We start from the raw sequence: 20,161 nt of genomic DNA, 5'->3' as shown, positions 1-20,161 counted from the left end.
CACACCCACACTTTGTACACTTATCACACAGTACATTAACAATAGAATAAAACATGATAGAAAATAGGAAAGTACAAAAATAAATCGCTCAAAAACATCAGCATCATTCAGGGGGTTCTCTGGCCCCCTACTACGATGTAGCCTTTGCACCACCCTTTTTCTGTCGCCTAGTCTTCTGCATCAGGTAATCGTCACTCTTGATAGCTGCGAGCACACCATACAGACCACGTACGGGCCACACCTTCCAGAGTGCCTTCTTGGCCCTCGTGCCAAACGAGCCCCCAGCATCCGCCGCCTCCTCGGCATCAACATCCACACGAACCTTGTCATAAACGCTGGGCAGGTAATCAGCGCCGTACTTCTTCCTCAGCGCATCGTACGACGCCCTGTCGTAGTGGGCCCAGAACTCTTCCTCGGTGTAAAATGCCTGCGCGTACAGCCACTTCTTGCCCTGCAGCTCGGCTACCTTGGCCTCGAGCCGCCGGTTGGACCGGACGGCCGCCCGCCTGTCCATGTTCCCCTTGGGCAGATCCCCCCAGACGCCAAAGTTGAGCAGGTCGGGCGCGTCCGGGTCGGCAAACTGCGAGTGCAGGCCGTGGGCCGAATCGGGCCCCTCGGCGCGGCGGAGGCGCAGCGGGCACAGCCAGAGTGGGTAGATGGTGAGCTCCCCGTCCAGCCAGTTGGCAAACTCGACCGCCTTGTCGAACGGGACGCCGACGTCCTGCGTCATGCAAAAGTCGGCCAGCCCGGACTTGTGCAGGGCGCGGTACATGACGCGTGTGTGCAGCAGCGGGTCGAGCACGTAGCGGGTGCCGCGGTTGAAGGGCGTGAGGAAGTAGCGGAACGCCCACCTCGCGGCCCAGAAGCCGCCGCGGTCGTAGCGGAATAGGTAGTCTGTCAGGGGCACGTATTCGGTAATAATCCTCGTGCTGTCCTGTTTCCCGTCTTCGGGTTTTCCGTCAATCTGCTTTTGCCCTCGGCCTTTGAGCCGCGGCAGGATGTTCTTCTCGACGTGCACGTAAAACCAAGGGTCCTTCCGCCTTGTAAACTGCTGTATTCTACCTCCCTCTGGCACGGTGTCCACCAACCGTCCTACACAAGTCACCACCTCTCCAAGCGAATAGACAATCCCGTCGATGTAATCATTTTCCTCCCGTGCCATCTCCTCCCGCATCTTGTCCACCGCATCACCCACACTCTTGGAGAAGTGATACTCCAGCTGAACATACGGCTTCGCCTGGACGAGCCTCAGCTCCATGAGCGTCACGACTCCGAGCGTCCCAAACGCCGACGCGGCGCCCCAGAACAAATCCGACCACTCCCCCGACCTCGACGCCCGCGCGACCTCCCCCGTGGGCAGGACGACCTCGACCCACTCGACGGTAGCGTCGAAGGCGCCGTGGCGGAACGAGCTGCTCTCACCCGACGTGCCCGAGAAGCCGCCGCCGGCCGTGATGCCGGGGAACTCCATGACGACGGGCGGGACGAGGCCGTGCGCCGTGGTGGCGGCGACCAGGGCGTCCATGGGCACGTTGGGCTCGACCACGGCGACCCTACGCTCCGGGTCGATGGACAGCACGTGGTCCAGCCCGCTCGTGTCGACCGTGTTGTCCGCCCGCTTGTCCGACCGCCGCGTGCTGTTGGTCGAACCGTGGTAGATGCGGAACGGCTGCCGCGCCTCCGAGAAGTGCTTGACGCGCGCCGAGATGGTCGCCACTGCTGCGTTGTGTGCTTCCATTTTTCTTTTTGTCTACGTTTTCTTTTTTTCTTTTTTTTCTATTTTTTTTTTGTCAGTTGTGGTTTTCCCGACAGTTCCGAAAAAAGTGGTCTTACACCAAAGAAAAAAAAAAAAGGGGGNGGGGGGGGGGGGCGACTGTTTGTGAGTTCTGCGCGGCGCCCAGAATCTATGGGTTGGGCAAAGGCCGAAGTAACCCCTCACGAACAAAGGATTTTATGAGATTTTCTGATTAAGTTTCATTTGGTCTGTTCAGTCAAGAAAAAAAAAGAAACATGAGACTGGTTCTGGGTCGTCGAAGGTCTGCAATAACACCAGACCAGAATCGAGAAACGTGTGATGTGATTGTGTGTCTGTGTGGTGGGTGTGCAACAACAGCAAACGCCCTGCATGTGGTGTGATTGTACTGTACCACACTTGGGTGAACCAACCAAAACTAACCCCAATAAGCTTATACACTGTTACCCTGGAATGAACCGATAAAAAAAAACGTCCCAACATTAAGAATATTCAATTGACTTTTCGAAATGCCATTTTTCTCAAAGGATGGAAAAGTCAAAAAATCAAAGTGGCTTGTTCATGCGGCACTTTTATCCAACCATACTCCTTCCGTTCTAGAAGCCTGCGGTGATTCTAAATGGCATTCGTGGTTGCATCCCTTATTTATCGATCCCTAAAAACAACCTTATTCATCCAAAACATATGACACAATCTATCCCATCGAGACGCATCCCCCTGCACTTTTTCACAAAACTCCGCCTTTCGATGCCATCCATGCCTTGGCCTCCTCGACACCCAAAGTTGTGGTGAGTATCATACGCGCAAAATCATCCAAATCCTCCGCTTTTGCCTCTTGCAGCACGCGCTGTATCTGACCAGGTGAGACGATTATCGGACCGCAGCCGTCGTCCGCACCCCCACCGGCCTTGTGGTTGGTGTTCCAAGCCTGAGCAAAGTCGACAGCATCCGTGGCGCGCCAGAGGTCGGCCGCAAGAGTCCAGCAGTTCCAGGTGGCCGTCCGACCCGTGCATGACCCTAGAGTCGCCCCCGTCGCCAGCCTCGTCAGCTGGGAAAAGAAGAACGATATAAGGAACGTGCGGCGCACCGACTCCTTAAAGGACCACTGCTCCCAGAAGGCGCGGGTCGGGCCCAGCGGGTAGAGCTGCAGGGGTTTTGTGGGTCTCCGGATTCCCTTTTGCTTCGTCTGCAGCGATGCCGCCTTTTCAAAGTCGTCGAGGGACTGGGCGGTCAGGCAGCTCAACATGAATGTTGTTGACACGTCGGTGGAGCCGGCTTCGATGATGAGATGGTCTTTAAGAGTGTTCATGGACTCCTCGAACGCAGCTGTGGCGACAGCATCGTTGGCCCGGCTGGCGAGGCCCTCGTCCAGCGTCCGCATGATTTGGTACATGAGCAGCGCCTGGGTACGGTACAAAACCTCTGGTGTTGTAGCGACTGACGGTAGGGGATCGTTTATGACCTTGGCTAGCCTGCCTTCGATGGATCGCATAATGACGGCGTCATTTCTTGGCGTGCGAGCCATGTACAGAGCGCATGCAGAATACATATCCTCTATTATGGGTGGGAATCCATCTTTGTAGAGAGACGGGTGGCTCCATGGTGTGCCTGTGGTCTCGACAAAGGCTTTTGGTGCACCTAGCAATATCGGTATGGTGTATGACAAGCGGGTACGTATTATGTATGATAGGATGAAAGAAGTCTCCGAGGTCAGGTTCGGAGCCGGCAGGTAAACCAGGTCTGTATGTGGTGGTTCCTCCGGACGAGCAAGCACTGGATCCATGTTCTGTGGAGGAGCTTGAAAATTGTTAAGGTCCAGACCTTCAAACCCGGAATTAGGAAGACAAAGAATATCATCCAGTGAGCCCTCGCAGACAAACGTTCCATCATCCTTTGGGATGAACTCGGCGGTCTTTGTCCCTGAGAAAACATCTATTGGAGAATTGTCAAACATGGGCAAGCTCGTCAATGATGGGTCGTCCATGAAGGATAATCCATCGACGCCAGTTCCAGTTCCGTAAGTGCCAGGCTGTGACAAGGACTCTGAATCCGTCCCAAAGGCCGCGTACCCACTGGTTGCCTGTGTCTGTCTCTTTTTGCAACGTGCAGGGCGGCTCGACGGGATCCCGCCAGAACTCCTACTAATGGAGACAGCGCTGTCGTAGTGGCATCCGATCTGTCTGTGTGAACACCGTAGACATGTTGGAAAGCCGAGATCGCAGCGTCGTTTGGCCTTGATGCAACCTTGGCAGGCCTTGCGCCGGGGTGGTGGGTTGTCTCTCTCGACAGCCGACTTGGATGGCGTCTTGTCATCGAGAGACATCATGATGTTGCTTGCTGACTTGCTAAAGGAACAATTTTGAGAAGGAGTGATTTCTTTTCAGCTTGATTGATTGCCAAGAACTAAAGCACAATACGCAAAATTTAAAATGCAGGCTTTAGGGAACATTTCGCCTCTGATGGAATGTGAACAAACACAAATTACCTCCATGTCGACGATCGGAATTGCGCTTATCTACCGTAAGTTGGCGGGCATCCGCCATTAGGATCTGGCCTGGAGTTGGAACCAGTAAGCCCTAGGCACTTAAGCGATAAATACGGCGGAGTCCCGCCACGCCAGGTACAAGGTGAATGACACACCTAAGAGAGCGTCTTAGTTGCGGCTGCTAATGGCGGCGACAAATTCATACTGTGACCCTGAACAAGCTAACAGGGGGTAAAAGGGATAATGTTGACCACAGTGTGTGCTGGTGTGTTGATACGGACTACCCATTGAGGCCAATACCTACCAAGCTACCTACCTACCTTACCTTCGTCGTTAGGTGCCAACAGAGCTTATGCACTTGTTTCCTTAATCAAGATCGTCGAATTGAATTAATTGTATTACAGATTAGTTATAGGATACAAAAAAATCGTACCCGCGTATGATTAACAATCGTCATGGTCATGATTTCATTTTTTGCCTTCCCATGTTCCATCCCACTGTTACCGTTACCCAAACAGACCTTAGGCGACGCCGAAAACCTCAGAGGGCGTAACGTTGAAGGTCTGGGCCGGCGCAACAAACTGGTTGTAACTGGCCTCCCCCGTGCCAGTCCAGTTAAAGTAGGCGTTGGGCTGGCTGTCGGCGTACTGGTAGGACACCCTTATGTATACGGGGTCGGAGGAGTTCCTCTCGAGAAGGCGAGCCGACACTCGCCTGGCGGCAGAGCCACCGTCTTTCATCTCACAGACGGTGTACGGAGCGCCCTCGTTTTGTCCATCGCAGTGAGCCTTGAAGGCTGGAGCATTGGGGTAGCCCGTGTACTCCTCTGCGGCAATGTCAAACCCTAAGAGCAATTTACAATGTTAGTTGGGTGAGCTAGGCGACGGAGTAACGAAAAGAAATTCAAACGCACCGTAGTAGCATCCACCACGGGCGCATCCGGCCTCCCAGTTGGTGACGGTCCAGTTGTAGTTGAACTGTCCCGGCTTCATCATGAGAACATCGACCGGTGTGGGGTCCGTAGGGCCGGCAGCCATAAGAGAAACCGCGGTCGGTGCCGTGGCAGCCGGAAGAGCCGCAGCGACGGCGGCGAATATTGTTGAGAAACGCATTTTGACTGAGTGAGGTTGCGAGATTGTAAGGCCACTGCTCTATTGCTGTAAGCACGGAATAAGGATGGTTGTATGTGTGGTAGATCTCAATGATGATACAAGTGGCGGGTTTGACCATTTCCTCCAAGAGGGAACGACACAGTCTTATACCATCAAAAGAATACAACAGTTTAAATATTGCGACCCTGACGGTGACACTCCTTGGCCCGACCACCTCATTTTTGTCATGGATACGAGCTGCCAGGGTTGGTGTTGCCTGTTTTTTTAATGAAGATAAATGCAACCGTCAAACCGTTTCCAGGGATCGTCATGAGCGGCCGAGCGATGTGGGGAAATATAGGGAGGTCAACACTACTGCAACTTAACACAACGTAGTATTTTTGAAGTAATGAAGTTCCGTTCCATGCACAAACACAGCAACCTCGATACTACGACGACCTGGTACTACGAAATAGGTAACAAAAACGGGGTGCGAGTTAGGCGAGGACGGAATACGTACGGTAGGTAGTAAGGAAGCTTGGGAACACCAAAAATTGGCCAAACTGCCTCAAAAAGACTATAACCTGTCAGATGTGGCAACTAGAATAGACCCAGACTAAAACAAGATGCTGCTGGCGTTTGTGCTAATTACGGCGGAGAAAGTGAAATAGCATGGCCTTAGCAAGCTTACACCAGGTGCCGTGGCCCAAGATTTACACCGAGCGGAAGGGCAAATCTAAGTGAGAAAATGGCTGCAGCAATCGACGAAAAACTGCGTCATACCTTGTTGAGAGCGGTCCAAGATGGCGACCCTTAAGCCTCATGTGGCGCTACATGTGGCGGTGAGTTTTGGCGTCACATGGACTCTGGGTGGCCGGGGTTTGTACTTGATCGTCTCTCGATCAACGCCTTGGCCAGGGGCATGGATCCAAGCAACTGTACAGAGGAACGGTTCTATGAAGTAATCAGTGAACAAAACGTGAGAAAAAAAAATATCATATCAAAACCGTCAACCTACTCGTCCCAAAGTGCGATCGTAAGATTACGGAGGACATCCAAAAGACTCAAAAGTGACCCGGGGAGGCTGCACTAGTGTCGTCGACAAGGCGCCGCTACCTAACGTACACAACCTCACCGTCGTAAGCCCATCAAACCCGCCCTATCCGCCTGCGCCGGGCGGTAAAATTGCCAATTCGACCGAACAGATCAACCACCTTTTCCGTCTCCTTTTAACGTTCGACATCGAGCCACACAAACGTTTGCCAAATTCCTACCGCATTTTCGATTTCTTTTTTTTTTTTCCTTTCTTTTTTTACGACCTTTTTTTTAACCCGATTCCTCCGCCACAATGTCTGAAGCCTACGAGCGCGAACGCCAAAACAACGCCCGCCTTGATGAGTTATCCGCAAAGGTGTCGGCCCTCCGAGGCGTGACGGTCGACATTTACGATAATGCGCGGGCACAGGACGTCATCGACTCTACCGTTAGTTGCAACTCCACCAAACCCCCCTCGTACCGGCGGATCTTCTTCGTCGCTCTGTGGTAGCGTCGTGTTGTCTGTCGAGTAGGAAAACGGACAAGAGAGACTGGATTGGAACGAAAGCGGACGGTCAAAGAAAATGCAAACTGACATTCTTGCCCTTCAAACCCTCTAGTCCGATACCTTCTCCACTATGGGTACGCAACTCAAAGGTTCCGCAACGCGCCTCGGTCGAATGGCTGCTTCGGGCAACAAGGTCGCCGTTCTCAAGCTGTCTGGCATCCTGATCGCAATCTTCCTTGTGCTCTACTACGGCCTGAAGCTTTTCTTTTGAGTGCGGGTGTCGGCACCTAGGCTATATGCCGCCTAGGAGACACCCCACCGCCTGAAACAAGCGGTTGGAGAATGAAATATGTGGCCATGCCTGCGGAAATGTAGATGGGTTTACTTAAGAGGGCCTCTCAGCTTCCTCCAGGATGGTATGCAGGAGCGCACGTGGCTTGGGCGACTTGACGTTGCGCGAATAGATCCATAGCTAGCGTGTCTTGTTTAGTACGGGGGGATGAGGGTAGAGGGTTACTCTTCAGGCAGTCAGGACTGCCAAGACAGATGATATCTGGGTTGGGCATAGCAAGGCGTTCCGGGCTGATTAATGAGTTTTAGGATAGTGTAGCTACAAATGTGTGTGTGTGTGTGTTTTTTTTTTTTTTTTTTTTTTTTTTTTTTTTCAATCCCTTGGGCCAGTTGGAAATACACAATTTGCATCTGTTCATTTTGGTGTCCCAGAGAAAATAATGCTAGTATCGTACTTCAAAACGAAAGCACACCGTGTATAGTTACATGACGGAAAGATGTACGCAAGGTAGAATACCAGGGGCAAGACAATACTATTAAAAAATTGGTTCCAAAATCATGGTAACATCTCTGCCTCCCGTGGTCCAATCCGAGCCGGTCAGGATTCCACATCAACCGATATTACCTATGAGCTCATTCGATGTTGCTCTTATTGCCATACGTTGGAAAACAAGTCGTCATTGCCCCCGAACCCGGCCGCAGGCTTGCCAGTCCCTCCTGATGCATTCCCCGTTCCCGTGCTGCTTGCCCATCCGCCAAACTCCTCATCAGCAGCAACCTTGGGCTGGAAACCACCAGAAGCCCCCGGAACAATGCTTTGGCTGGCTAAGCCACCACCGGAACTACTTCCCCAACCACCAAAGGCATCTGAACTGCCGGACGGCATGGTTGTCGTTGTGCTCTTGGCAGGTGCTGCGGCGGCCTCGGGTGTCGACCAGGCGTCGTTAGCACCCCAAACATCCGAGTTCGACCAGTTGCTGGACCCCATTGTCGACGTAGGGTTGGAGGTGGCGGGAGGTGACTTGACCTGGGTCGAGGCTGAGAGATTAAAAACGGAGTCGGAGGTTGGCGCAGGGGCGGCACTGGGTTTGGGAGTCGAGGTCTGGGCGGGAGTAGAAAAGTCAAAAAGATCACCAAGCGCTGCAGAGGCGGGCATTGACGCTCCAGCAGGCTTTGCCTGGGCCGCAGATGTTGTAGTGGCAGAGGGCGAAGTAAGTCCACCAAAACCGCTCGAGTTTCCAAAGGACGACTTCTGCTGGTGAGTCTGGGCAGGTTTTGTGTCGAAAAAGTTCCCGCCGCCAAGACCCGAGAAAGCAGATGCGTTTGACGTCTGCTGCGGTGGTGGGGAGCGAGTGCTGGACATACCACCAAGGCTGGCGAAGGCATCGCTTGCGGGAGGGGATTTGGGGGCGCTTGAAGTCGTGTTGAAACTCAAGCTGCTAAATGCATCATTCATGCCTCCAAATGCACCTGCACCCTGCGACTGCTGCTGCTGCTGTTGCTGCTGCAAGGGTGGCGAGTTCATACCGCCAAATGATCCCTGCGGTGCTTGCTGTTGTGGCCGCGGTGCAGTAGCATATAAAGAAAGAATGGACTGCTTCAGATCCGGTCGAGACTGTCCTCCAGCTCCGCCTGTACCCGTCGTGCTAGACGGGCGAGGAGGGGCAACAGTTTCGGTGCCCAAGAAATCCAAGCCCAGCAGAGAATCCTTTGTGCTCGTCGTCTTTGGCGGGGCCGGCTCGCCCTTGGACGGAACCTTGGACATGGCAGGGCCAGCCGAGTTCGCACGAACGGGAATAGGGTCACCCCCAATCAAATCCTGCTCTGGAGCTGGGGCTGCAGGCGCTCGGCGGATGGAGGTCGGGGCGGAGGACTGACCCAGCGAGGCCTTCCGTACAGACTCTTTCCGGTCGATGGATTGCTTCTCCTTCACAAGGCTCAAAGGAATATCGTCGTCGGCCTCGGCATCAAGCGTAGCCGGATCAGGCATGGGACCATCCATGACCCATCTCTTAAGCTCGTACTTTGTCCTGATAAAGTTCTCAATCTTGGCCTCGGATGGCGCATGACCGGCGGCCAGCTTGGATTCCCAATATTTGTTTGCGCGCGCGTTGCCCCAGCTCAAGACGCTTTGCAGCTGCTCATCCGTCCATGAATCTAAATCGACCGACTTGACTCTGCTGATGTGGGTGCCCATTCCTCGGTGAATACCCGAACAGCGAATGCAGATAAAGACGCCCAGGTTCCAGCTAGCCCATCGTGGATCTGTGCAAGAAGAAGAGTCAGTCGTGTCCGCTATGTGAGTGTTGGATTGAAAGCATCATCAAGAAGCGAGAGGCGACGAACGTTTGTTACGCTTGCAGTCCGCACAGATTTTGTTGGTTTCTAACTTGAGCAGGCTTTTGATGGTCGCCTGATTTTGAGCCGCCCTTTCGGCGGCGGGGTTGGGAGGTCTTCTCGACATGACAGGCGGTCTAGATAGATTTGAAGTTTTCTTTGAATTGTGGTGTCGCGTGGAATATTAAATGATGATGGTCGTTAAGGCTTGGTTGATTTCCAACAATCGGGAGGATGATTGCGATGTAGGTGTTATCGGGGTTGGGCCGCAAAATTGATATCTGGCGGTCGCCGTGTCGCTGACAATAGGCATGTCGGGTTGTTCCACCTCGATGGAGAGGCATTTGAATCGTGGCATTCCACAGTGCGGGGATTGCACAAGTCTCGTCCACACTTTGCGCAGCACCTCCTATGACCAGCATGAACAAGGCCAAACCCGGCCCACGGACTGTAATTACAATGAGCTCTGTTCAAGTAGTGAGTGACATTGCCTAGTCTACTGAGTTCAAATTGAACCAAATCGAGGCATAGACTGACATTTGCGACTGTGTTTGGAGAATATTTGCTGTGCTTCAGCACGAACTCAGTACCGAGCCAAATTACGCCACCTGTTAAGTCCCCGTGTCTTAGAATTCAAGTACTTCTCAGGTAAGCTTAAGGGAGGTGGGCTACTTTAGCACTTTTTGTGTGCTTAAACCCAAATACGCAGCTCCTTTTGTCCTATTACTGCTATCTCAATATGCGGATATCTAGGCTAGTGTCAGTATACCCTTGACAATGAGGCTCAAAAGTAGAGCTCCGGAGTTCGAATCTTAACCAAGTCAGGTCCATCTGCTACAGCGGCGACACTGCAGGATATTATGGGGCCGATAAGTCGGGAATAGTGGGACTGCTCCCGCCCAAGGTAGGTAGAGCGAGCCACCGTTCATTGATTGGTGCAGTGGGGTTATAGCTCGCTCCCCCGCGCGACATGACATCCTTGCGCGTGACGCAAGTGGGCGGACAGTAAATAGCACTGCCGACCTGCCTTGTCGTCTGTTGATTCTCAAGGTACAATCTCTATCTGCAGTAAGGGTTGGGTAGGTATATGCCTAGGAAGAGAAGAATATCCAGGGGCGCTACGATAACCGCAACCTGTGCACAACCAGAACAAGGCGGAGTGGCTGTGCTGAGCTAACTCTTCAGTTGCGATCATTTCTCTTCGAATTTACTCAAATCACTGGCCATCTATTTGCTACACCACGTGCTTGTTTGCCCATCTTACCCCGCCGTCGCGTTGGAGATCTTCCGTCTGGTACGATACCATCTGCCACATTTTTACCAACTTTTCAACGCCGACAGCACCCTGAAAACTGCCGATTTAAACCAATCGGCGCCTCTCCATGTTTTCCCAAAAGAAACCCTACTCGGCAGTTACCGTAACGGTCGAGCGGTTGACCAGTGAGAGCTACGAGGAGGACGATCTGAGCGGGATCCCGGATCTGGTAGAGGTCATCAAATTACAACCTACTGGCCCAACCGAAGCTGCCCGTGCGATACGCAAAAAACTCAAGTATGGCAGCGTACATCGTCAACTTCGCGCCCTAACATTACTTGACGGTCTGATCGAGAATGCTGGTCCGCGCTTCCAAAAGACATTTGCCGACGAACCACTTCTGGAACGCCTGCGCTTCTGCGGCACTTCGGAGTTGTCTGACCCGGATGTCAAGAAGAAGTGCTCCCTCATGTTTCGCGCCTGGGCAGTATCATATGCCAACACACCAGGCCTCGAGGGGATCGCAAGGCTCCACAAGGTGAGAGACGCCAGCTCCAGCCACGGCTCCTGTGTCTTGTCATGTGATGCACTCTTGATAATATAAGTCTGCATCCTCCAATACTGACCCACAAGTGTAGCAAATGCCTCGACGGAAACAAGCTGTAACTCAAGATCGATCAAAAGTAATCCGGGAGACAGAGAACAACCCATTCACCGAGGAAGAGGCAGCAGGGTCTCGTCGCGCAGGTCCCTCTTCGCCTGTTTCCCTACCAGTAACCGGCCGCATCGAGTCCTTCTCCTCTTTTGGCTCGTCAAAGGATAAGAAGAAGAAGGACAAGGCCAAGCATGGCAAGTCCGGCTCTCGTTCTTTCAACCTTGCGGCTGAGCAGGACCAGATGAAGAGCACTATCGCCGAGTCTTCTATCGCAGCGACAAACCTGACGAATGCTCTGCAGAGTGTCAACAGGGAGATAGAGCGAGTCTCCCACAATGCAACAGCCGTAAAGCACTTTGAGGCTTGCAAACAGCTCAGGCGGAAAATTCTGCGCTATGTGAGTTGCACTAGCTCTTGGGTCGGCCGAGTCAATTTTGGGCCACGGGTACAGCTGCTCGATTCGGCCGAGATATCTTTATTGACAAACATTTTCATCCATAGATTCACTATGTCGAGTCGGAAGACTGGCTTGGCAGCCTCCTTCACGCCAATGATGAGTTGATTACTGCTCTGATGACCTTTGAACAACTGGACCGCTCCATCGACGCGGACAGCGACTCGGAGGATGATATGGCAGAGCAAGCGCATGCGTATAGGAGTAAGTTCAGCCCTACACAAGGTTTCAAATATTTCATGTCGCCATGCATGCATGCTAATCTGACTTTGCGCAATGTCAAAGTGGCAAGTGAGCGGGCGAAACAACAAGCCTCGCCTACAAGTCCAAGTCCTGTCTCACAGATGGCTGGCCTGAGTATCAGTCGCAGCCCACCTCCACCTCCGCGCCCATCGGCCTCGTCAAAGCCACCGCCACCACCACCTAGACCCGCTGCGCGACATAACGAAGAGGTCGAAGACGATGACGACGACCCATTTGCCGATAGCAACGCCTTACCGACTCCTGGAATAGAAAAGTCACAGCCAAAGTGGTGACATTTTGCCAGTCAAGTCAATTCGGAGACATATCCTTGACCACACAGCGCGATGTCACACTTTTACATGACAGCAAATGCGATGCCAAATTAAACAAAAACCATGGTTAGATCTCTGGTTTAGAAACCGTTTTGGTCCTGATTTATATGTTTTTTATTGGCTTCAAGATGATGACATCACATGATTTTACTTCTCTAATTGTTTTGCAGTCTCGTACCAAAACGCAACATTTCCCAAGTTTGGCTGAAATGCTAATATAAGCACAGGTGCCTCGGCTCCCGAGGCATGCAAGAAGTCCAAGAACATCGAGTCAAGTCAATTCCTGGGCTAGGCACGTTTTAGGCTAAGAAGCACTGTTGTAGTGTCTCTATTGGTGCATGCGGAACTCAGCCGCACCAGCCGAGGTGGCACCTCGGCTCGTTTCCATACATATCGCTATGAACTTCTCGTGACGTTTGCTGATATCTGACCATGTCAACCCGCGCATTTTGCACTATGCCAAGTTGAATTTACTATGCCTTTTCTTAGGCTTATTTCCACAGGCGAAATCATCCGGGGTAAGCAGTAGGCCAAGAAAACGTTGGTCGGGCTGACATAACCTCCATTGGTTATTCGTGGGCCAGTTCCATATTCTCAACATGGTCAGCTGTGGCGCTTCCCTGGAATGAGTTGTTGAGTGCAACAGCTAACGGGTTTTGGCTGGTCGGTCCGACTGTTTGTGCTTATAGCCGCGGATTCCGACGAGTCTTTTTATCTCAAATCAACTTTGCCATATACCTGCAGTGCGGATTATTCGTTCGAATCGCCTCTGGAATTATTTAATCCTAGCCTTGCTCATATATGTCCCTGTACTATTTCCAAACTTTGGTCAAATCGGATCCGATTTAATAATGGCAACTACTCAACCCGGCAAGTCCTCCAATATAACCAAGGAGAACCCGCCGTACTCGGCCGATGTCCCTGGCTGCTCAATCATTGCCGGGGAGACACTTCCTCGAGCTCACCGAAAGACTTACAAGGATGGGCTGCTTAAGCGCCCGATAGACGCAGGCGATGAAGTCAAGACGGTCTTCAACTTCCTACAGCGGAGTGCGGCTCGATATCCCAACGAGCCAGCCATTGGGAGCAGGTCTCTCGTCAAAATGCACTCAGAGACCAAAAAGGATTCTAATGGAGCAGAGAAAACAATGTCATATCCGGAGCTGACCAGCTTCAAATACATGACCTATTCAGAGTTCCACGAACTAGTACTAAATCTAGCATCGGGACTAAGAAAGCTGGGCCTCCAAACTGGCGACATGTTGCATATCTTTGCTTCCACAAGGTCAGTCGGTTTTGAACTTTTGCCTGGTTGCAACTGTAGCCTAACCTAATTCTTAAATATGCCATAGCCCAAACTGGCTTGCTATGTCACATGCAGCAGCTGCCCAGTCATTTACACTGGTAACTGCATACGACACGCTTGGGGAGTCTGGTGTTCAGCATTCCCTAAACCAAACGGATGCTAGGGCCATGGTGGTCGACGCACACCTTCTGGCCACCATTAGGCGCCCGCTCGAAAAGGTCTCAACGGTTAAGTATATCATCTACAACAACAACTCGGTTCTACAGCAGGTCAATGCCGAGGATCAGGTCCAGAAGCTCAAGGATGCATTTTTGGGACGAGAACTTACCTTCATCAGCTTCGATGATGTCGTCGCTATGGGCAAGGCTCACCCATGCGAGCCAACCCTACCTCAGCCAACGGACAACTTTTGCATCATGTATACGTCTGGATCCACAGGACTCCCTAAAGGTGTCGCCATAACGCACGAGGCCTTCGTCGCGGGAGCGGCAGGAATGCACGGAACCGTCGCGAATACGGTCTCGAATGAAGACTTTGTGCTTGCATATCTACCGCTCGCTCACATATTCGAGTTGATACTCGAGAATATAGTCATATACGTTGGCGCTACTCTGGGCTTTGCCACTCCAAGGACGTTGGCAGATTCTGGCGTCAGAGGCTGTGGTGGAGACATGAAGGAGTTTCGGCCGACTATCATGGCCGGCGTTCCGCAGATCGTAAGTTGCAATAGCGATAAAGTTTTTCTCGTCGGTGAAAGCATACATGAGCCGAGTAGACGTATCAAAAGTCATTGTACTCTGGCCATTTTGCTAGTCTCTTTTCCTTCCCACTACTAACACGGAAGAATCTTTACAGTGGGACACTATTCGCAAAGGAATCCAAGGCCGCGTCCAGAACTCTGGCCTGATCAAGAGGACAGTTTTCAACGCCGCCTTGTCACTAAAGAGCTCCCTCGTCCAGTATGGCCTCCCAGGTGAGGCTATACTTGACAAGCTCGTCTTTGGGCAAGTCAAGGCCATGACTGGCGGCAGACTCCGCTTCATTGTCAACGGCGCGACTGGCATTTCGAAGGAGACGGCTCACTTTCTGGCTATGGTCCTCGCTCCAATGATCAGTGGCTACGGCTTGACGGAGACGTGCGCCAACGGTGCCCTCGGCTCGCCCCTGTACCGCCCCGCGCCAGGCGCCATAGGCCCGCCCACTCTATCCGTCGAGGTCAAGCTCGTGTCGATACCGGACCTCAACTACTCAACCGACACGACGCCGCCGCAAGGCGAGGTACTGATCCGCGGCGGGCCCGTGGTGCGCGAGTACTACAACAACCCGGAGGAGACTGCCAAGGCCTTCACGACAGACGGATGGTTCCGCACCGGCGACGTGGGCGAGTGGGACGCCGAGGGGAACTTGCGCATCATCGATCGCGTGAAGAACCTTGTCAAGCTCCAGGGCGGCGAGTATATCGCCCTCGAGCGCCTCGAAGCCGTCTACCGCGGCTCGCAGTTTGTCCAAGGCATTATGGTCTACGGAGACTCGAACCACCCTCGGCCCGTCGCTGTCGTGTCCCCGGTACCGAAGGCTCTCGCCAGCGTCCGTGGCGGGCCAGACGCTGACGCGGATGTTGCCGACCTCGAGGCTTTGGCTGCGGACCCGGTCACCCAGGATGCAGTGCTCAAGGACCTTGTCCGTCTGGCGAAGGCGGCTGGATTTACGAGGCTCGAGACTGTTGTGGGCGTCGTGATCGTGTCGGATGAATGGACCCCTGCGAGCGTAAGTCACCTCACGCATACCTTTGTGCATGTATAAAAAGGCTGGTTGTACTAACTTGAATCTTGTATACTTTTGTAGGGACTTGTGACTGCCACACAAAAGCTCAACCGTAAGGCTCTCTATGAGGAGTACAAGGACAAGATCCAAGCCTCCCTCGCCCAATAGCGACATCTGCTTTTGTATATTATTCACACCAACAGAGACGAACGTGATGCTTCATAGTTCATGCAGCGGATGTGTTTGCATTAATATTTCATCATTCAAGCATTAATAAAGACGGTTATTCAATTATAGGTGCCCTACTGTGTATGTGATGTATACGTGAAAAGGGCAAGAGTCACAATATAATTAATCAGTATTGAGAATGTCTTGTTTTTTTTCTCACACTTGTCACATGGCACCCACAGAGCATCATCATCTCCAAGATCATTTCTCATAGAAGCTCGCTTTGTCGACGAAACGCAAGTAAGAAGCGGAATGAATGCGTGAACCACAAATCTCCGTTGCACCTTGCTAATATGCCCACGATCCAAAATAAGCACATAAAACAAAACGCCGCCAAAACTCAACCCCAGGTCTTTATAGCTAAGTCCACAAAAGGTAGCAGACAAACAAAAAGTAGAAGGCAATGATAAAATAAAAATAATAAAAATAAAATAAAAGTTGAAAAAGAGACAAAACTCAAGAATTGAGAATTAGCCTCCGCTGCACCCTGCAAATAACCCCAGGTCACTGCAAACCATGCTTCCCCATGGGCATTGAGCTCACAGTGATGGGGTTAAGCTGTCGTTTTTCATTTCGCCGCGGGGTGACGACTGTAGAATAGAATATAAGCCGAAGATTCCGAGTCGGCAGCATACATGCCTGCCGAATCAGCATCCTCCTCGTTCTTGATCGTCTTGGTAGAGATAACCGAATCGTTGCAGTGGTACCAAACGCCGCCGTTCCTGGATGGGTTCTGGTCCCTCACAAATGCTGTATAATGACCAGATCTCAAACTTCCACCATGAAGAACGGCCGCATAGCAATAGTAACGGAAAGGTCCAGTCCATTCTTCGCCTATTCCGTCCTTATTCGGCGTTGGATCTGATACAGCCGCAAGATTCAAATCGTCAAGGGGAAAGACGACCTTGGTGTTGTTTTTTCTGGTATCTCCTCTGTCGACACTGAATCTGCTAAGAGAGATGCAGAGAAGCTTGGGCAGCCGGGCCAGTCGTACCGTTGACGAGGTCGTGTTCTTCTTCTTGCATCCGTCGCACTTGTAATCATCAAGGGACTCGTTGTAAGAGAATCCGCCTGGCAATAAGTCTACCAACCTGCATGGCCCCCTTGATTCCGGGACTGGAACTTGGATCTTGTTGAAGGCCTCATGGCTATAATTGGTGTGTGAACATTCTTTGCAGCGTACCACGTTTTGAGACAGACCACGCCAGTAACGGTCGATAACCGAGTCGTTGGCCGAGCACCACCCATTCCAGAAGGCAAAGGCATTCTTATGGCTATCATTACTAAACACCAAGCTGGATGGATTGAAATTCTTGTTCCGCAGACGATTTGTCTCGTCGTGGAGGTGATCCATCAAGAAGCTAATGAACTCCTCGGCGTCCTGCTGCTTGTGTCTGCTGCCAAATGCTTCATGCGCACCCTTTGGCTGGTTCTCCCCACGCTCATAGAGCACGGTATTGCGGTCAATGAAGTTGCAATATTCCTGAGTCAAGTCGTTCAGTCAGTTGAGAAGCTACATGGTTGAATGGTGTGCATTGTATGCATGGCGTATACTTACCATCAAAGTCCTACATTCCATCGATTCAAATTGGCCGTTCAACATCCAGTGGAACAGATTGGACAAGATTTTGGACAGGAATTGGTGGTTCTCCAGTTTCTCTCCATCGCGCATCGGCACCCGCCATCGACTTTGCCAGTCCTCGCCAACTAACTCGTCGACGAACCCGCTCGAGTGGAAAAGGGCCTGGATTGAGGCGTTGGAGTAGCACCAGACGCCGGGATTCGTGAGGCCGACTGGGCGTCTCTCTCTTCGCACAAGAGCCTTGGATTCCGTAGCAATTGGTGCATATGGTTCCTCCTCACCGGTTTCCCTTAGGCCGGTGTAGCTCTGTCTGGTCAAGGTCCGGGCCGGCCGAGCTGGCGGCGAAAGCATCGTGTTATTGATATCTGCTGCCGAGGCAGGGAATCCTCTTGTAGCTTGTGTGACAGGGGCAGTCATTGACTCCCGCACATCACTTACTGCAGGAAATCTCCTCAAGAATTCCTCTTGTGTACGAACGATACTCTGCCCCTCAGTAGTGAGCTTTTCGTTCCAACGCCTGGCATCTTCGGCATTCTGAATGGGCTTTGCTTTTGGTCTGCCCTGACCAAGCGACATAGGAAACCGTGACTTGGTGTGTTGGATCTTGGGCATCGCACCAGAGGTTTCGGAACTTTCTAGACCGTGTACGCCGACAAGTTCAACCCAGGCATCAAGACCCCCCTTGAGCAGCTTCGCCGGCTTGCTGTCTCCTGTCAGGTCGTAATCAAAGTGCCTGAGGGCATTGTACAAGCCGAACAAAGCATTCTCTGCTGGTGTACCGCCCCGCCAGTTAATCTCCTGCGAATCTTGATTGTAAAAGACGACTAGATCGTATTCACTCCGTCGACTGAAGATTTCTTCCTCGCGCGGAGGTGCGAGAATCAGACTCTGCGCGATATCATCTGCAGAGATGTGTTCCCGTTGTAACACGTCTGGCTCTACACAAATGATGGACGTTGACATTATGTGGCCCTCGTTGAATTCCTCTCTGGTTCGTACATCAATTATCAGAACCTTGAAGTTAACGGACGAGCAACGCATAAACTCGGCCAACTGTTCTGGCGTTACGGTATCTCCCTCGGGAATTCGGGGCTGAGGACGGGCTGAGGGTGGCTTTGCTTGTTGGTTATTTGCAGGGGCCGAATAATCCTCTCTGCCCAAAGGTTGCTTGCCCAGCGAAGTCATTGACGTGGAAGAAGCTGCCCTGCTGAACATTCCCCGCGAATTACTCGAGGGCAGGTTCGCGGACTCATTGGAAACGGTTCCCCTTGCTGGACTGTAAATGGCCTCGGGTAACTTGGGGAAGTCGGTGGGAATGTCACTCTGTATTGATATTCCTGCGACTTGGCCTGGCGTGGGCCGTGAACCTGTTGATCCTAACGGTCGTTGTGATGAGGTGCCAGCTGCAATTTTACCACCTCGCAAATTGGCAAAACGTTCGGCAAGATCTTGGACTGGAGGACTCGAAGGGCCGGCGCCGTTTGGCCCAGACTGTACAGAGTTTCCATGCAAGGCTTGGGGCTTTGGATGTGGCGGTGGTCTTCTGGTGACAACCCCGTTTGCTGCATGTTGGGGGACATCCTGGCTGTGTCCGGGACTGGGCACGGCTCCATTGCCTGACAAAGGTGACTCTGATGCCACAGGCTTCACCGCACCCCCATTCGAATGCAGTCCTGGCTGAGGATGACCATTGACCCGCGTTGATGACAGGTTGGTACGTTGAGGCCGAACGCCGCTTTTTTGGTTGTCCAGCTTGACAGCTGCTTTGACCTTCTCGAACTCGGGGTGTAAGGCCTGGATCTTGCGCATCAGAGCTGTGTGACGTGCAGCCAACTGCTTCCTATCCGAGAGAGATCCAAACCCCTTGTTCCTCGGAACAGCCTCAACAGCTACTACAGTAGCTGAGACGTATTCCTTCAGGGCCATATGGGGACGACCAAAGCCCTTGAGAGACTCGGCACTTCTGAGGTGATTTTCACCCTGTGCTATGACGGTCTCGATGGGGGCGAAAGCATCGATATTCACAGGCGGATTGAGGAGATCATCGATATGCGGTAGCGGTGGCTTGCCGGGGCGGCCATTTGGGGGTGCATCGGCGTTCATGCTGCCACCCACCGTTGGGGTGGTGAAAGTGTAGGAAGATGAGGATACGGAGGCGGAGGGTGGCGGCACCATCCTGGTGGATTGTGCGTGTGTAGTTGCTGGTCGGTTATCTATCCGTATGTGCTAGATTCATGACGATAATGAAGTAAGAGCTGGATTGAAACGAAACCTGCTCCCTTCCCTGATAGAAGCGACAATGAGCTTAAAAGAGGTCCTATGGCAAGCATGGGAGGCAGTCAAAGAACGACAGCGCCGAGGACGCCAGATGCAGCGTCCCGACTGTGTGACGGGCAGAAACAACAGGTCGGGTTCGTATTATGTTTTCCGTATGTTAGGTATACTGCTTCTCGGTTCCACGCCCAGACTAACTGGAATGAGGGGGCATTCTTTGTTCGACTTTGGCTTCAAAGGTAAGATGGGGCGAATCGGGCTTGGAGAGGCTTTCGTGGACCAGTTCATGCGCTCGCACCGCACCAGTGTTGTAGTTGACGGCGCAAAGCCGGTCAGTTACACACCCTCGAGTAATAAAGGGTAGTCGATAGACTAATGGCGGGCCAGTCGCGTTGGCGGGGTGTGATCGGATCAACAAACCAAGTCAAATCGGAGCAAAATGGAGCCTTTGTTGTTGCGAGATTGCCAGCCATTAAGTGTGAACGGAATCCGGGAGCGGCCTGTTTGCGGTAGAAACGGCCCCACCATGAGGTACCTACCACACCCAGTAAAGTACGAAGTACCTTGT

General features: G+C 52.3%; 8 protein-coding genes across 8 annotated transcripts; 3 read left to right on the top strand and 5 right to left on the bottom strand.

Moving 5' to 3' along the window:
- Positions 1 to 130: 130 nt before the first annotated feature.
- PgNI_01364 (uncharacterized protein) lies at positions 131 to 1,738 on the bottom strand (the record flags this gene model as incomplete). The annotated part of the gene is made up of 1 exon (XM_031121437.1): positions 131 to 1,738. The coding sequence occupies one exon, from the start codon at positions 1,736 to 1,738 to the stop codon at positions 131 to 133; it is 1,608 nt and encodes a 535-aa protein (XP_030986006.1).
- A 742-nt stretch (positions 1,739 to 2,480) lies between these two features.
- On the bottom strand, positions 2,481 to 4,238 carry PgNI_01363 (uncharacterized protein; the record flags this gene model as incomplete). The annotated part of the gene is given in 2 exon segments (XM_031121436.1): positions 2,481 to 3,933; positions 3,946 to 4,238. 2 exon segments carry the CDS (start codon positions 4,077 to 4,079, stop codon positions 2,481 to 2,483), a joined length of 1,587 nt encoding a protein of 528 aa, XP_030986009.1. The 5' UTR covers positions 4,080 to 4,238.
- Positions 4,239 to 4,639: 401 nt separating this feature from the next.
- PgNI_01362 (uncharacterized protein) lies at positions 4,640 to 5,651 on the bottom strand. The gene is made up of 2 exons (XM_031121435.1): positions 5,152 to 5,651; positions 4,640 to 5,082 (listed from the first exon to the last, which is right to left on the bottom strand). Exons 1-2 carry the CDS (start codon positions 5,348 to 5,350, stop codon positions 4,760 to 4,762), a joined length of 522 nt encoding a protein of 173 aa, XP_030986010.1. The 5' UTR covers positions 5,351 to 5,651; the 3' UTR covers positions 4,640 to 4,759.
- Positions 5,652 to 6,302: 651 nt separating this feature from the next.
- On the top strand, positions 6,303 to 7,244 carry PgNI_01361 (uncharacterized protein). The gene is made up of 2 exons (XM_031121434.1): positions 6,303 to 6,812; positions 6,985 to 7,244. The coding sequence occupies exons 1-2, from the start codon at positions 6,678 to 6,680 to the stop codon at positions 7,141 to 7,143; spliced, it is 294 nt and encodes a 97-aa protein (XP_030987011.1). The 5' UTR covers positions 6,303 to 6,677; the 3' UTR covers positions 7,144 to 7,244.
- A 568-nt stretch (positions 7,245 to 7,812) lies between these two features.
- Positions 7,813 to 9,936, bottom strand: PgNI_01360 (uncharacterized protein; the record flags this gene model as incomplete). The annotated part of the gene is made up of 2 exons (XM_031121433.1): positions 9,510 to 9,936; positions 7,813 to 9,428 (listed from the first exon to the last, which is right to left on the bottom strand). Exons 1-2 carry the CDS (start codon positions 9,625 to 9,627, stop codon positions 7,813 to 7,815), a joined length of 1,734 nt encoding a protein of 577 aa, XP_030987016.1. The 5' UTR covers positions 9,628 to 9,936.
- Positions 9,936 to 10,264, top strand: PgNI_01359 (uncharacterized protein). The gene is made up of 2 exons (XM_031121432.1): positions 9,936 to 9,977; positions 10,058 to 10,264. The coding sequence occupies exons 1-2, from the start codon at positions 9,960 to 9,962 to the stop codon at positions 10,175 to 10,177; spliced, it is 138 nt and encodes a 45-aa protein (XP_030987375.1). The 5' UTR covers positions 9,936 to 9,959; the 3' UTR covers positions 10,178 to 10,264.
- A 225-nt stretch (positions 10,265 to 10,489) lies between these two features.
- PgNI_01358 (uncharacterized protein) lies at positions 10,490 to 15,812 on the top strand. The gene is made up of 8 exons (XM_031121431.1): positions 10,490 to 11,293; positions 11,394 to 11,807; positions 11,912 to 12,068; positions 12,150 to 13,041; positions 13,129 to 13,724; positions 13,792 to 14,461; positions 14,601 to 15,512; positions 15,591 to 15,812. Exons 4-8 carry the CDS (start codon positions 13,039 to 13,041, stop codon positions 15,675 to 15,677), a joined length of 2,268 nt encoding a protein of 755 aa, XP_030987374.1. The 5' UTR covers positions 10,490 to 11,293; positions 11,394 to 11,807; positions 11,912 to 12,068; positions 12,150 to 13,038; the 3' UTR covers positions 15,678 to 15,812.
- Positions 15,791 to 20,013, bottom strand: PgNI_01357 (uncharacterized protein). Its single transcript, XM_031121430.1, has 2 exons — positions 17,296 to 20,013; positions 15,791 to 17,220 (listed from the first exon to the last, which is right to left on the bottom strand). The coding sequence occupies exons 1-2, from the start codon at positions 19,492 to 19,494 to the stop codon at positions 16,306 to 16,308; spliced, it is 3,114 nt and encodes a 1,037-aa protein (XP_030987373.1). The 5' UTR covers positions 19,495 to 20,013; the 3' UTR covers positions 15,791 to 16,305.
- Between the last annotated feature and the right edge of the window lie 148 nt (positions 20,014 to 20,161).

The sequence above is a fragment of the Pyricularia grisea genome, assembly GCF_004355905.1.
Source record: "Pyricularia grisea strain NI907 chromosome Unknown Pyricularia_grisea_NI907_Scaffold_1, whole genome shotgun sequence".
NCBI lineage: Eukaryota > Fungi > Ascomycota > Sordariomycetes > Magnaporthales > Pyriculariaceae > Pyricularia > Pyricularia grisea.
Note: the sequence above shows the minus strand (reverse complement) of the source record. Positions and strands in the feature narration are given on the sequence as shown.